General features: G+C 37.9%; 1 protein-coding gene across 3 annotated transcripts in view; it reads left to right on the top strand.

Moving 5' to 3' along the window:
- The first annotated feature begins 92 nt into the window (after nucleotides 1-92).
- The window catches only part of LOC126262418 (phospholipid hydroperoxide glutathione peroxidase-like), a 50115-nt gene continuing 35659 nt past the window's right edge, over nucleotides 93-14548 (top strand). The window contains exons 1-4 of one of the 3 annotated variants that reach the window (XM_049959050.1): nucleotides 108-210; nucleotides 8352-8559; nucleotides 9319-9456; nucleotides 14424-14527. In XM_049959050.1, coding sequence (XP_049815007.1) covers nucleotides 9379-9456; nucleotides 14424-14527 — 182 coding nt within the window. In that variant the 5' untranslated portion in view covers nucleotides 108-210; nucleotides 8352-8559; nucleotides 9319-9378. Of the gene's footprint in view, nucleotides 211-8351; nucleotides 8560-9318; nucleotides 9457-14423; nucleotides 14528-14548 lie in introns of all 3 variants that reach the window. The other 2 variants (XM_049959051.1, XM_049959052.1) reach the window with 2 other exon arrangements.

Raw genomic sequence — 14548 nt, 5'->3', positions numbered from 1 at the left:
CTAAAAACACTTTAAATACAATAAAAATGTTATTCCCTTACGAAAATGTAACGAATATATACAGTAGCGATATGCATCTTTGCTCATAGGTTATGGAACCCGCAACCTTCGTCATAAAAACAGCTCAGATGTGTTAGAGGACTAGTGAACTGGGCCATGACGGCTGAAGTCAACTAGTTCGAGGGTTCGGACCTTGAATAAAACAGAGTTGTAAGTGACTAAGTGTACTCTGTCTGCTTGTTTTAATTCTGGGCCGTGTTGCTCGAATATCACCGTGTGCTGCAATAACGCTGTTTGCAGACAAAAAATTGTGTAATGACACGACTGAATGTTGACAAGTTGCAGATTAGCATTCTGCTCAAGATATCAGTCGCAAAATTGTAGAAGTCTCATTTTGCTGTCATTGTATTTATCATAAGATCGAAGTTTACTATAATTCAAAAACAAATTCTTAGGTACTTGTGTTTTGCGGCAAATGTGGATTCGAGAGTTATAATTATTGCGACAGTCACTGTTTACACCTCGCCCTAAGTACTTACTTCGTTTGTTTGTGGTACAAAGAAATTTATTGAAAATGATTCAGATTCAGATTCTTTATTAGTCATTCAGCATAGTTACATGCAATAGACTTCGTCAGTTCACTTAACCTATTAATTTTACAAAATAAATTTTTACATATTTAAGTTGATATTGGGCATTTCTAAAAATTCTTCTAATGAATAGAATGGATTAGTTAACAAGAAGTTATTAACATTATCTTTAAATAATTTGTCAGGCTTGATTGACCCATTTTTAGACAATTTGTTATATATTTTAATTGCCATATACTTATGACTATTGTTAGTTTTAGCTAATCTATTTTGTGGCAACAGCAGAGAAGTACACGTTCTTGTATAGTAGCCATGCCTTTCATTTGTTACACTTAAATTAGGTAGTTCAGCAAGTATGTAGTTAACACTGTCAAGAATATATAAATTAATTACTGTTAAAATTCTATATTTAATGAACAATGGTTTACAATGTGCTCTATTATCTACCTTAGCCATTACTCGGATTGCTTTCTTCTGGATCACCATAATTTCATTTATTTTTCTGCTGTTTCCCCAGAGTATTAACCCATACCTTAAAACAGATTGAAAAAAGGCGAAGTACGCTGTCCTTACGTACTCAAATGTCACACAACACATCAGTCTCTTCAACAAATATATAACTCTTGACAACCTAACCACTATGTGATCAACATGAGAGTTCCATGTTAGACTGTTGTCAAGTACAATACCTAAAAACTTTGCCTTTTGTTTTTCTATTTTTGTAGTCTTTGATAGACTGAACCACATATTCTGGGTCTTTTCCTCATTTAATAGCAGACCATTGGCATTAAACCATGATGTTGCATTTTCTTTTGCCAATTTCATATCACTTACAAGGTTATCAAGTACATGGTTTACAGATAGAAAAGTTGTGTCATCTGCATACATATATGTCTTTACATCTATATTTCCTGGTAAGTCATTTATGTGTACAAGGAAAAGAAGTGGTCCCAATTTAGATCCCTGTGGCACTCCATGTTGAACCTCGAGTATGTTTGACAGATGACTTCCTGAACTCACCACCTGGTTCCTTTTATTGAGGTATGATTTGATGAGTTTTAAACTTTTATCACATATTCCATAGTACTCAAGTTTAGAGAGCAGAAGTGAGTGGTCAACACAGTCAAAAGCTTTGCTCAGATCACATAAGGTTACCTGTGCATGCGCATGGTCCTCAAATGCTGCTAGAATGTCTCTGACTAAGAGCTCTATGGCATGTATAGCTGACCTTCCTTTTCTGTAACCAAACTGTGATGCACTTAACATACCATTTAGTTCTAGGTACTCATACATCTGCTTATATATTATGCCTTCAAACACTTTTCCTAGTACTGGAATTAGTGAAATTGGTCTGTAGTTTGCAGGATCTGATTTGACACCCTTCTTAAAGACTGGAGTTACCTTGGATAGTTTGAGAGGATCAGGAAAAAACCCTTCTATGAGACACAGGTTTATAGAATATGTTAATGGTGCTGCAATGTAATGTATGATTTCTTTCAATAGATTGTTTGACATATTAAAAATATCTGTACTGTATGAATTTTTCATTTCTTTGACTATTTTAAGAACTTCATGTTGGGATACCTCTTTGAAGTGTTTCAATGATGATCTGGCCCTATTATGATTTAGGTTTGCTCTCTTCAGATAATCTATACATGTTACATCGGGTTTACTGATCAGCTTTTTGATATCATCAGCACAGCTTACAAAATATTTATTGAATGTATCTGCTGGTATTGGGACTGTCTTGTCGAAGTTTCTGACTTCACCTTTAACAGTATTAATTAATGACCAGGCTGTTTTGCATTGGTTTTTACTATTTTTTATGAAATTTGTGTTGTATCTTAGTTTCGCCAATTGCAACTCTTTCTTATACTGTTTCTTAGTGATTTTTTCGAGATCCTTAATTTCATTAGAATTGTTTACTTTGGCAAGGCGCTTCAACAGCAGTAGCTTATTTTTTAGATTCTCCAGTTCTTTGGTGTACCAAAATTTACCCTTTCTTGTTTTATGGTATTTCTTTTGAACAAGATGGGCTTTTAAAATATCTGTTAAGTAATTGTGGAATGTTTCATAAACTGTTTGGGCACTGGAATCACAGTTTTGAAATAATTTGTCCCAGTTTGTTATGCTCAGCTGGTGTGTTAGTTTTATGAGATTGTGTTTTGTTAATATTAAGGTATTAGATTTTGTTAACTTTTGTGCAGCCTTGCTCTCATCCCCTTTTATAAAATGTCTTAACTCTACCGTTAACATGGAGTGGTCTGAGAAAACAAATTCCTTTACCTTGGTGGAGTACATATCACGAGCACAGTTGACAAAAGCATTATCCAAGCACGCTTGTAGTCTTGTTGGTTCTGAATTTACATGATGGAAGTTGTGCTGCCTTAGCATATTCAGTAACTTATTTACACTGGGTTTGTTACATGTTACATCAAAGCTTGAATTAAAGTCTCCCCCAATTACAGTTACATACTGTTTCCATTTTGTTATGTAGCAGAGTACACTGTCTAAATTATCTAAAAAAGTTTTATCATCTGAGTCAGGGGAATGGTAGATACATACTATGATAAGTTTCATCATATCACATATGATCCCGGTAATTTCAAAGTGTTTCTCTACACATGCCCAACTAAGATCTAGTTCTCTACACTCTATTTCATTTGAAACATAGATAACAGTACCACCATTACGGTACTGAGATCTGCAAAAACTGTTTCCATATTTATAACCTTCTGGTACATAGTATTGTATTTGTTCTGGTTTAAGCCAATGTTCTGATAGACATAAGAAAGAATACTTATTCTGTGGCAATGACTCCTCCAGAATTTCAACTTTATTTTCAAGACCCTGAATGTTTAAAAATAGGATGTTGTTGTGACTTATCTGTGAGTTAGCAGGCTGGTTTTTCACATTTTTATTTTCTTCTGGGCTTGAAACCATAAAAAATTATCACTGAATGACACAGATGTATTTTTCCTTTGGCTCCTCCTTAAGCATTGCTGTGTTGCTGCTCCAGTCGTTGTTGGTTCTGCTGCTGCTGCTGCTTCTGCTGATAATGATGGTGCTGCTGCTGTTTCACTTATTTCTGGTGTTTGTTGTTCTACAACTGCTGTGCCTTTCTGTGAATTATTAACATTTGGAGTGTTCACTTGCATTGATAAAATTTCACATTTGTCTTGGAGGGGTGCAGCTTCACTGACATCAGATTTCACATTGGATTCTACAGGATACACACACTTCCTGTCCATGAGAGGTATGACTTTTCTATCATCACACCGCACATTTGAGATTTTATTTACAAGTTCTAAAATTTTTGTTACTATTACGTTTTTTCCAAGTACATTTAGATGGGAACCATGTGCTGTGTGAAACCTTTTCCCTAAATTGCTGATGTTCACAAATGTTACATTTTCAAACCGCTTGCAAATATTTTGCATCTCTTTATTTGCAGTTTCAATTTCTTTATTTACACAGGACCATTCCATCAAGTCGTAACGGTGTGGCACTGAAAAAACAATAACATTTGTTCCTCTCAGCTCATACAGTTTTCTTTTTAGCGAGATTAAGAGATCGTTTTTTTCGTTCCTAGCTATATCATTTGATCCCGCCAGGAAGATGGAAAAGTCCTTTTTGCTCAATGAGGAAATTTTTTCTTGACTCATTGACGTAGCAGCACTGAATTTTGCTCCTGGTTTTATTGTACAGTTAAAACTAAAATTCTGACTACTTGTACGCCGAAATTCAGCGGCTGTATTTCGTCCTTGGCTGTCGGCATACAGTTCAATTTTACCGGTACTTGCTGTTCCGAGATTGCCTGTTTCCTGCCTACCTTTGCAGTAAGCGAAGTCTTGTTTGGCACTATTTATTGTGTCTTGTTTGCTAACACATGTCGATATTGTCTCAGTAGAGCAGCTTAGCGGTGGAAGATTTTTCGTGAGCACTTTCGCATATGATCTTTTACTTAAGTGCTGCTGAAATATTCCGTGTTTTACCTTATTCACAAAGTCGTTTGGTTTTCTACATGGTACACTCGCACTGTTAACTTCACTTTCACAATCCGTAGTCGAAAGTGCTTGAAAGTAATTTTCGTTCACTATATTTATGTTTCTTTCGCCGTTTTCTGTATCTTGTATTATCTGTTTGCGTCTTTTGTACTTCACTTCCGTCCAATTCTCCGACATATTCTTACTTTCATGGCGCGAGTTTTTCATGTTCCGTTCACTTTTTTCTTCTTTAAGTTTCTTGATATCCAATGGTTTTTCATTGCAATCGTGCATTCGCAAAACATTCCCGCAGTATGCAGCAAAGTACCTGTTTTGTTTAAATTCGGGATTCAGACCGGCAATTTTAAGTAATTTACAATAGCCGAAGACCCTACCAAATTATGAAAGAAATCGCTGAAAAGTGGTAGTATTGGCGTATTTCATCAGGAGTTTGAGAGATAAGTTAGAAGATCGACTTGTTTGTTTGGAGATAATACGAAGTCGTGAAAATATGATTTGTGCCTCTGCACTCCATATAACCACAGGGATTGACACGTTCCTGTTGTGGGATGAATTTGGAAACGGTGAGAGTTTCTATATGCATAAAGGCAGGTTACAAATTTAGTAAAATTGGAGGGAGAACAACATACAAGCGTATGCTTGTAAGCTGGAAGTAGAAAAATGGCAGTTATTTTTGTAACTGTACAGATTCCCACAGGAAAACTTTCAACTGTTCATTATTCACTTTGATCCTTTCACATGCAGGTGTATTTTGGGAGGGATTTTTTTTTAGAGTGGAAGGGGTGGCAGCTATTGAAGTGAAGGTACAGTTGGTGGTTGGTGAGCATTGTGTACATGGAGATTTTTTTATGAAGCTATCAGTGAGGTGGAGGTCAGAATCCAAGAAGGTAGCACAGTGAACTAAAAAGGAGCATGTGAAATTTATTGAAGATAAACTAGGGAGGGGGGGGAGGAGAGGGGGGGATTATCTTAACATCGTGTTCACATATTGCATATTGAAGACATCATAAGTGAACCAGATGAAGTGCCCAGGATCTTTGGTAGCTGTGAAGGTTTTATCTTGATGGGTAATAAACAGCAGCATATGAGGGTGTCAAAGGCCATGCTGCGTATTTGTTTTACCTCCTCTTGGAGGAGTATAATGACTCAACTGTTTTATGATAACTGCTTTGATTTGTGGTGAATGAAATTGAGTGTGGAAATCATTTACACTGGATGACCTGTTAATGGCCAAACAGGCTGTTGCTTTACACACAGGAGGTGGCAGTGACAGTAACCTAGTACCATGCCTGCGTGACTAGTAGCTATTTTGCAAGTGTGCTCACACTAGTCTTTGTGAATTTGCAGTGACTGAGTGATTCACAAGCCATAACTCACTGCTACCCATGACACCTATTGGTATTGCCTGTCTGACCTTTTCTCTGAACGTCAAAACACTGGAAGGCCAGTTGTGTTACTTGGACCCAATGAAAGCATACATCATTTGGCCAGAGGATACAAAAAATGGATGCCCTAGAATTAAGACACTGACTTACAGAGGATCCTATCACAACAACTTGTAGCATCATGGAACATTGAGTCGCCTGCAGCAGTGACCACTACAGTGGTGTGTACAGGAGGCGGTGGGTAGTGGGCTGATGTACACGGGTCAGGAGCAGTGTAGCGTTTGATGCTCCAGCCAATAGTGTCATTCTGCCATGATTATCTGCACTTTGAGGTGCATGCAGAAGGGTCACTGTTGATTTTCATGTTGGTTTGGGTATAGTTGGGTTGCCTAGCCACTGTAGTGTTAATTACAGTTGACATAAAGCAAATACAAGTAATGTAAGGACAGGTGGGGTATGTTTTCAGAGTATGTACTTTTTACCAGGCAGAAGCAGAAGCAGTGGTCTGGTGTAGTTCCAACCCCAGCATCGCCAGTTAAGAGGGCAGGCAACAGCTGAAGCATGAGGTGTGGGAGAGGCACAGAGAGCACACTAACAACACTGCAGAGCTCTCTCTCTCTCTCTCTCTCTCTCTCTCTCTCTCTCTCTCTCTCTCTCTCTCTCTGCACAGAAATCATCTAGTTTAACAAGCTGCACGTAGTGAAACCTTTTACAACTGTGTGGATGTCTTTATGCAGAATGTCCCCTCAAGAATGTAAGATTATTTGCCAACTCTGCAGCAGCTGTACTAGCCTGGTCCCTTTGAATACATTGCTTAACAAGCTGCTCCACCGTACAGTAGTAGTGGTGTCCCTTTATCAGTGATGCACATTTTAAAAATGTGCACCACTTTTGCCACAATAGACAATCACTGCATTAGTTGACGCATTACCCTTAATTTAGCTATTGGTGTCTAAGCAGCAAATCTAGTTCTACATTTGTCAAACATTGTCTTGTATAATCTTATTTGGAGGTCAGTCAGTATGGTCTCGGTGGACCCTGAGTGGTGGTGGCTGGTCGTTTCCCAGTGGAATCTCAGCTCCAGAGTGTTTCTGGTTGCACTGGGCTGGTGGATTAGCCTGACCCGACATTTTAATTAAATTCTACACCCCTCATTGTTTTAACGTAAAGTTACCTTATTTACTACTACCATTTTATTGACTTGATTATGTCACCAGTGTTTCATAATGATTGGAGATGTGCTAGTTGTACACAGATAATGTGCCCCTCATCCCCTTGATGTGACCAGGAGGACATTCGGCTGTTCTTGGCTGGCATACTTCGCCAACCATACAATACTATAGCTTTCCTGTATACCTGTTATCATCCTCCTCCCCTCGTTCTTCCATCCGAGACAAACATATCACCCATCCCTCTTATTCCTTTTGATTGATTTGACACTCCCAAGAAGGGAGTGCTATCTCCATGGTCTGCCACATCCTGTATTCTGTTCCCTCCCCACTCCCCTACTTCTCATCCCACTGTCCTGCTCAGTGAGTCCCATGCAAGTTCCCTGCCTGTGCCATGGTCGGCTGATTGGTGCTACATTCCCGTACCATTCTGTGCTTCATCACAGAGGAGGCATGAGAGACTTGTGTAAAAGTACTGGAGTATTAAAGGTACAGCAATTACTCACCAAGACAGCCAGTGTTACCTCAGTCATGTCGAAAACTAACTATATTAGCTTCACTCTCTTCAACAGTGTTTTTCATTCAGTATATTGACACAATAAGTAACAGAGCAATGGTGTGCTGCAGAGTTTATAAGACTCACCATCTGTATTGTTAAATATCACATTTCAGCCACCAATAATGCACATTATTTAAGAAATCTAGAACGTTGACTTCCCTGAATGGTTCTCGTTGCTGATAGTTAAAATCAGTTCGAGGTGAACTTTGTTTTATACAGCCACAATAGTATAGACAAAAATAACAATATCAGAGAAGGAAAGTTGCTACTTGATGCGTTCCACCATATAGTGGAGATACACAACCTCAGTATCACTGCAGTTCTCCACTTGCTAACTGCAACTGTTGTTCTCTGCAGCACAGAAATCCGGGGATCTGTTAATGTTGGGGCTTTGTCATATTTGTGTATTTCTATAGCTTCCCTGAACAAGCAAAAGAGCTTAAACCAGTGCGTGTGCATGTGTCTACTGCTGACAAAGGCCTTTATGGCCGAAAGCTACAATTGTGTGAATCTTTTTGTTTTGCCTATTGCGACTCAGAATCTCTGCTATATGGTGAGGAGCAAATTTCCTTCTTTGGTATTGTTTCATTCCATCCTGGATTTTCCATTGCTTGATACACACACAAATAATTTTCATGTAGACTTCGCCACCTTGTCTGGGATTCAGAAGACTGGCATATATGATGGTGGAAAGGTATTCAGTAACACCCTGTCTAACGTGAAGCAAGAACATGGATATTGCTACCAATTCAAAAGAAAATTAAAAATGTATCTCCTGAGCAACTCTTTCTCCAAAATATCAAAGTATCAAGATTCAGAGATTGAAAACTTTTACTAGCTACATGGCAGGTAATAGTGTTCATTCTAAAGCTGCATGACAAGTAATAATATATAGTAAATTGGGCTCTTTTCTTTGAAAATGCCATTATAATCAAGTAATATTGCAGTTCCAATACAGCAGCTGTCTAGTATAACTGAGGAAGCAGCAGCTCTTTTCAAGGTAGCAGCTTTTTTGTGATCTACTTGATTGAAGGTAACTGTCTGAAGAACGAATAGCATTAAGCAGTGCAGTTATAATTTGCTGTTGATACAATATGCAGATATTTTTTTGTTAATGTCTATCTTGATTCGTTCCACATTCCTGAAAATTCTTTTTCTTGATTGGATCTATAGAATACTATGCATGAATGAATTTGTATATGTATGTATGAAGAAGAGGACACTCACAGTTAGTGAGAGGCATGTGATTATATGTATCTTGTTAGTGTTGTTTGCCTCTGCACGGAACTGGACATGAAGTTGCCTTTTGTAAAGCTGTACACCTCTAGAAATGTGACAGATTTTATGTTAGCTCTTTGCAAAAAACTAGTACTTGTACATCATTTACTTATGTACAGGTCACAGAAATGTAATTCTTAGACACCCATACATTTGGAAATTAATTTTAGTCTTGTTTAACTGCCTCATAAGTAAAGTTTTAATTTGCTGTCCATTATTTTTATTGTATTGTATTGTATTTTATTTTATTTTATTTTATTTTATTCTTCGGAATTGCACACCCTGAAAAGCAGACGTATATTTGACTCTTCATTTTTGTATTTTATACAGGAAATTGTACAAAGCTCAACCATCTCTAGTACAGTGGCCTTAGGCAGGAAGTAGTGTAAAATGCTCATTCCAAGTTTGCAAGTGTTTGGAACAGCTTTTTGTGCCTTAAGACTTCTTTCATCTAGAGCAGCACCTGTCGTAAGTTTTTGAAACTGTGATTTTTCTGACTTATGACTTAATTTACTCCTTACTAAAATTTTCAGATGTTGAGTATGGTGGAAGGCTTTCTGTCTATTATTGTTTATCTTTCCAGTCACTGTCCAGTTTCCCCCCAGACTCTTAAAACTCAATCTTCTCACCCTTGTTTTGACATTTTTTCTTAGTTACCTTGTCCATTGAATCATATTTCAGAAGTTTCCATTACAGGAAATACCTCGAGGTCAGTGTTACTTTCACTTTAGTTGAGCTCTCATAGAGTACAGGACTATTTTAGACCATTCTCTGTTTATAATTTATACAACTGAACCATGTGAAAGAAGTGATCATTCAGAATTTACTGCAGTATTTTATATCATCTTAACATTATTATCAATAAAATAGAGGGAAACATTCCACGTGGGAAAAATATATATAAAAAACAAAGATTCTGTAACTTACCAAACGAGAAAGCGCTGGTAGATAGACACAATAAAAAACACACAAACACACACAAATTTCAAGCTTTCGCAACCCAAGGTTGCTTCATCAGGAAAGAGGGAAGGAGAGAGAAAGACGAAAGGACATGGGTTTTAAGGGAGAGGGTAAGTGGTCATTCCAATCCCGGGAGCGCAAGGACTTACCTTAGGGGGGAAAAAGGGCAGGTATACGCTCACGCGCACACACATACATATCCATCTGCACGTGTGTGTGTGTGTGTGTTTGTGTGTGTGTGTGTGTGTGTGTGTGTGTGTGTTTTATTGTGTCTATCTACCAGCGCTTTCTCGTTTGGTAAGTTACTGCATCTTTGTTTTTTATATATAACATTATTATCAGGTTGTCGTAAATGCTTAAGTCCACAGTAATAATGACTTTCTAGGTAAAAGTCTGCACTGATGCAAATACCTGTGGGTGCACACATGAAAATCTACTTCTGCTGCGTCCATGTTGTTTTATAGACAGACTGCTGAAAATGGCTGGAGTATTGGTCTCTAGAACAACATGAAAAATGGGCACACAATCACATGGCCACGTATCATATACCCAGATTCTCTTTCTTAAAAGATTCTATCAGTGCTACAAACTGATAACCGTTTTCTTACATTACATGTCAACTGCTACAACCTACATCCACTTGAACCTGTTAAATTTCATCAAGCTTCAGTCTCTGCCTATAATTTTTCCCAATATTACAAAATTTATTCTTATTTGACCTGTTTGGAGCATTCTATGATTGAGAAACTGCCTGTTGGCTTCTGTCTCGGGTTTTTCGGCCAACACTTGTTTCATAGTTTTTCTGACATTTCCATCAGCACCAGTGGCTGGCATCGTCAGAGCTTCACCTTCAATTACTGGTGGTGGACTGGAGCTGAGTTTGTGGGTGCAGATTATATGTATCTGGTGCGTCAACATCAGGGGTTTTTCCATGGTCAGTATCGCTGCAGTTCTCCACTTGCTAACTGCGACTGTTGTTCTCTGCAGCACAGGAATCCGGGGATCTGTTAATGTTGGGGCTTTGTCATATTTGTGTATTTCTATAGCTTCCCTGAACAAGCAAGTGTAATAGCTCTTCTCTGCAGCAAGAACTTCTGTGTCGGCAAATTTCACTATGCAGTAGGTTCCACACAGAATGTGTTCCTCCATGGTCGATTTGTCTGTCTTCTCCAACATGGAGTGCTGCTAGGGTTTGAGGCTCTTGGTGTTAATTGATCATGCAGTCATTACAACATAGACTTTTCTACATTAACGTAATATTTGGTACATTCTCAATGTTGCAAGTGGGCCCCTTCTCACCATTGCCATTTGAGACACACTATGATATAATTTGTTGGTTTATAAATAGTCTTTAGAGCATATTTGTGCAATATACAGCTAATTCCAGTGGTCACTCTGGAATTGTATGGCAGAAAGGCCGTCCCTGGCACCGCTTTTTCCGATGTGTCACTTCGCAGTGTGATTCTGTGACAAGTCTTATGTAACTGGTGAAGCACCAATTTCTCTGCAGAACACTTTCCAGGTGTTGCATCTTGCACCTGAGGTGCTGCGGCTCGCATGTTTGCCTTGCTTGTGTTGCGAGTGTGTTAGATATGGCTCCTTTTCTGGCTCGGGTTTGATAGGTTGTGTAAAACATTCGGAAACAGAAATGTCAATTGCAGCCTTTCTGCCATAAATTCCCAGTGTCTGACAGAATTGGCCATATATTGTACAGAATTGGCCATGTATTGTGCGAACACGACATAAGGGTATTAATAAGTGACAAAGAAGGTCAAAGATTGTCCCATAAAAGCGCAGGAGAGAAGGGACCACTTGCAATGTTGGAAATATACCAAATATCATGTACACGTAGAAAAGTCTATGTTGGAATCACTGGATGATGAATCAACACTGGGAGCACCAAACATAAGAGCCATTGCAGATTGGGGCACGTAGAGCAATCTGATGTGGCAGAGCACACACTGTGTGGGACTGACCACATAGCGAAATTCGCCAACACAGGGAAGAGCTATTACACCCACTTGTTCAGGACAGCTATAAAAATATACAAACATGATAATAGCTTCGACAAAAAAGAGAGAGCCTCAAGATGAATGGATCCTGGATTCCTGTGACATTGCAGGTAGCAAGGGAAGTACCACAGTGGTAATGACCACAGAAAAGCTCTTGGAAGTTGGTGTGCCAGGTACATATAATCTACATCCATGAGCTGGACTAGAGTCCACCAACAGCAATGGAGGATGGAGCTTTGACAATGCAAGCCGCTCGTGCTGTCAAAAGTCAGAAAAATATCAAACAAATGTCGGCCAAAGAACCAGAAACAGGAGCCAATTGGCAATTTATCAAGTATCCATGAACGCCATAACAGTTTTGTTTTGTGAGTGTTTCATTCTTTTAGTCACATTTTACCAGTCAGTACCTCGTTATTAGTTCCCTTCTGTAGTACCACATTTGCCAGACTTCTATACCCTTCTTGCTTGTACTGTTTATTGTCTGCTTTTTTACTTTGGTACACTCCAGACAAGTACTTTCAGAAAACACTTCAGAATACTTAAATTTTTATTAAATGTTAACATCTATTTATTGTTCAGAAAACCTTTTCTTCCTACTGCTAGACTGCATTATCTTCTTTACCTATGCTGTCATCTGCTATCTTGCGGCCCATGTAGCAAAATTTGTCTGGTAATCCTATTTTTCTAATCTAACTCCCTCAGCATTTCCTGATTTAATTTGACTACAATCAGTTACTCTTCTATAATAAATTATAATCTGGTTCCTGTACAAGTTATAGGTATATATTGCCAATAGTAATAAAATAAGTATGAAAACTTTTGTAGTGATGAGAACTTCAAATCCTGGACTTTGAAATCTATTCATGAAGATATCTGTAGCTGGGATCTCGCTGCATTTCGCTGCTATTCACAAATAGCAATTATTGAAGCATACTATTTTCCATCCTACCAGCAACTGCCTTATGCTTAAGCCATGTGTTTTGTTTGCAATAAAGGAGAGTTTTACAGAAGCTGTCAGAAAGTGATATGTAGGCTGTTCTAAGACATTTACGTTGTTATCTTCTTCACTTCATGTTTGTGGATCACACGTGACAAAAATGTAGAGTAAGAAATCAGTGAGTCTGTCTGAGTATGTGTCAAGCATAACTACACTCTTAACACTAATTATTGTAGAGGTGAGTGTATCATGATGATATAATTAACTATAGGCTATGGTGAATTGACATGCACGTGATAAATGGACCATATGACCAACACTTTACAACATGTAACGGCAGTTTGTTACACAATGTCATTGGGCTTCCTGTTGTTGCACATGTCCCATTGCAAATACCACAAAATGCTGTTTCAGTAATGACAGAATCTTATAACCTGAAAAATATGCCGACTATGTTGTATTAAAATTTGATCTTAAACTTCCTGTACATTGTAATTTTGCGGAATATGAATTAGGATGTTTGTCTGCAAAACTTGCCAAGCTGATTATAAATATTTTCAAGAGTACCGTATTTAAAAAAATGGTATGCAACTATTTAGACACAAAATGAAATTAATTTTGATGTGAGGATTGGTAATATGATAACTCCAGCCATTGATTAACACCATAGTTGAGTGTGTGGCCTTCAACAAAGAAAGACAATTGACATCTGGTACAAGATGCACGAAACTGGGTAAAATAATTTACAAAGTTTTAATAACTGATGTATGAATTGAAGTCTTGTGGATGAAGATTTAGGACTAGTGAATGTGGATGGCCTTTAAATTACTCACAAACATCTATTAGTATCAGCATGAACTTTTAGATATAAAGGAAGTTGCAAATGCACACCCAGTAAAAACTGAATGTAAACCATGACAGACTGGTAGCTTACCTGATTGTTGACTGATACTGATACATTTAATAGACCTGCTTTGGTGGGTATGTAAGTGGTAACTATCACTACAAAAGCATGTATGCATTTCCCCCTCCCTTATTTTCAAGTGATGATGTTCCTGATAGATTGCTTGATGTTGCAGCCTTGTGGTCAGAAGTGGTCACCAAAGCCACATAACTACCAGTGTTCTCAGCAGTACCTATAACATTAAAGTTCCAGCTTCTTTTCCGCTTACTGTAGGGATTGTCAGATATGCTTTTAGCAATTCATTACAAATTTATCCACCAGGAATAAATTACTGCACTGTCTCTCGTGTTTTACGTATAGATGCAATTGCTTTTTAATTATTTGCTCACAGCTGTGGAACAAGGCAGCAAGTTGTTTAAAGTGCAACAAAAGATAACAATGTCTGTTGTGGAGTTGGCCATGCTTTTACCATTAATGTTTTCTAGTCTAACTGTGAAAGTTTGTGAAATAGAAGAGTGTTCTTGTGGACTATTCTGCAGAAACATTTTCTTTCATGTATTATCACCTATAACTTATTATTTTTATACAGATAATTATGGGAATGCATTTCTCTTTCATACAGGTTGAGGCAGTTTCAAAAATGGACAATTGGAAAAATGCCACATCCATCTATGAATTCACAGCCAAAGATATTCATGGCAAAGAAGTGTCATTGGAAAAATATAGGTATTTATTTTGATTATTGAC

This window comes from Schistocerca nitens, chromosome 6, assembly GCF_023898315.1.
Source record: "Schistocerca nitens isolate TAMUIC-IGC-003100 chromosome 6, iqSchNite1.1, whole genome shotgun sequence".
Lineage (NCBI taxonomy): Eukaryota > Metazoa > Arthropoda > Insecta > Orthoptera > Acrididae > Schistocerca > Schistocerca nitens.
This window is presented reverse-complemented; position numbering and strand designations above follow the sequence as displayed.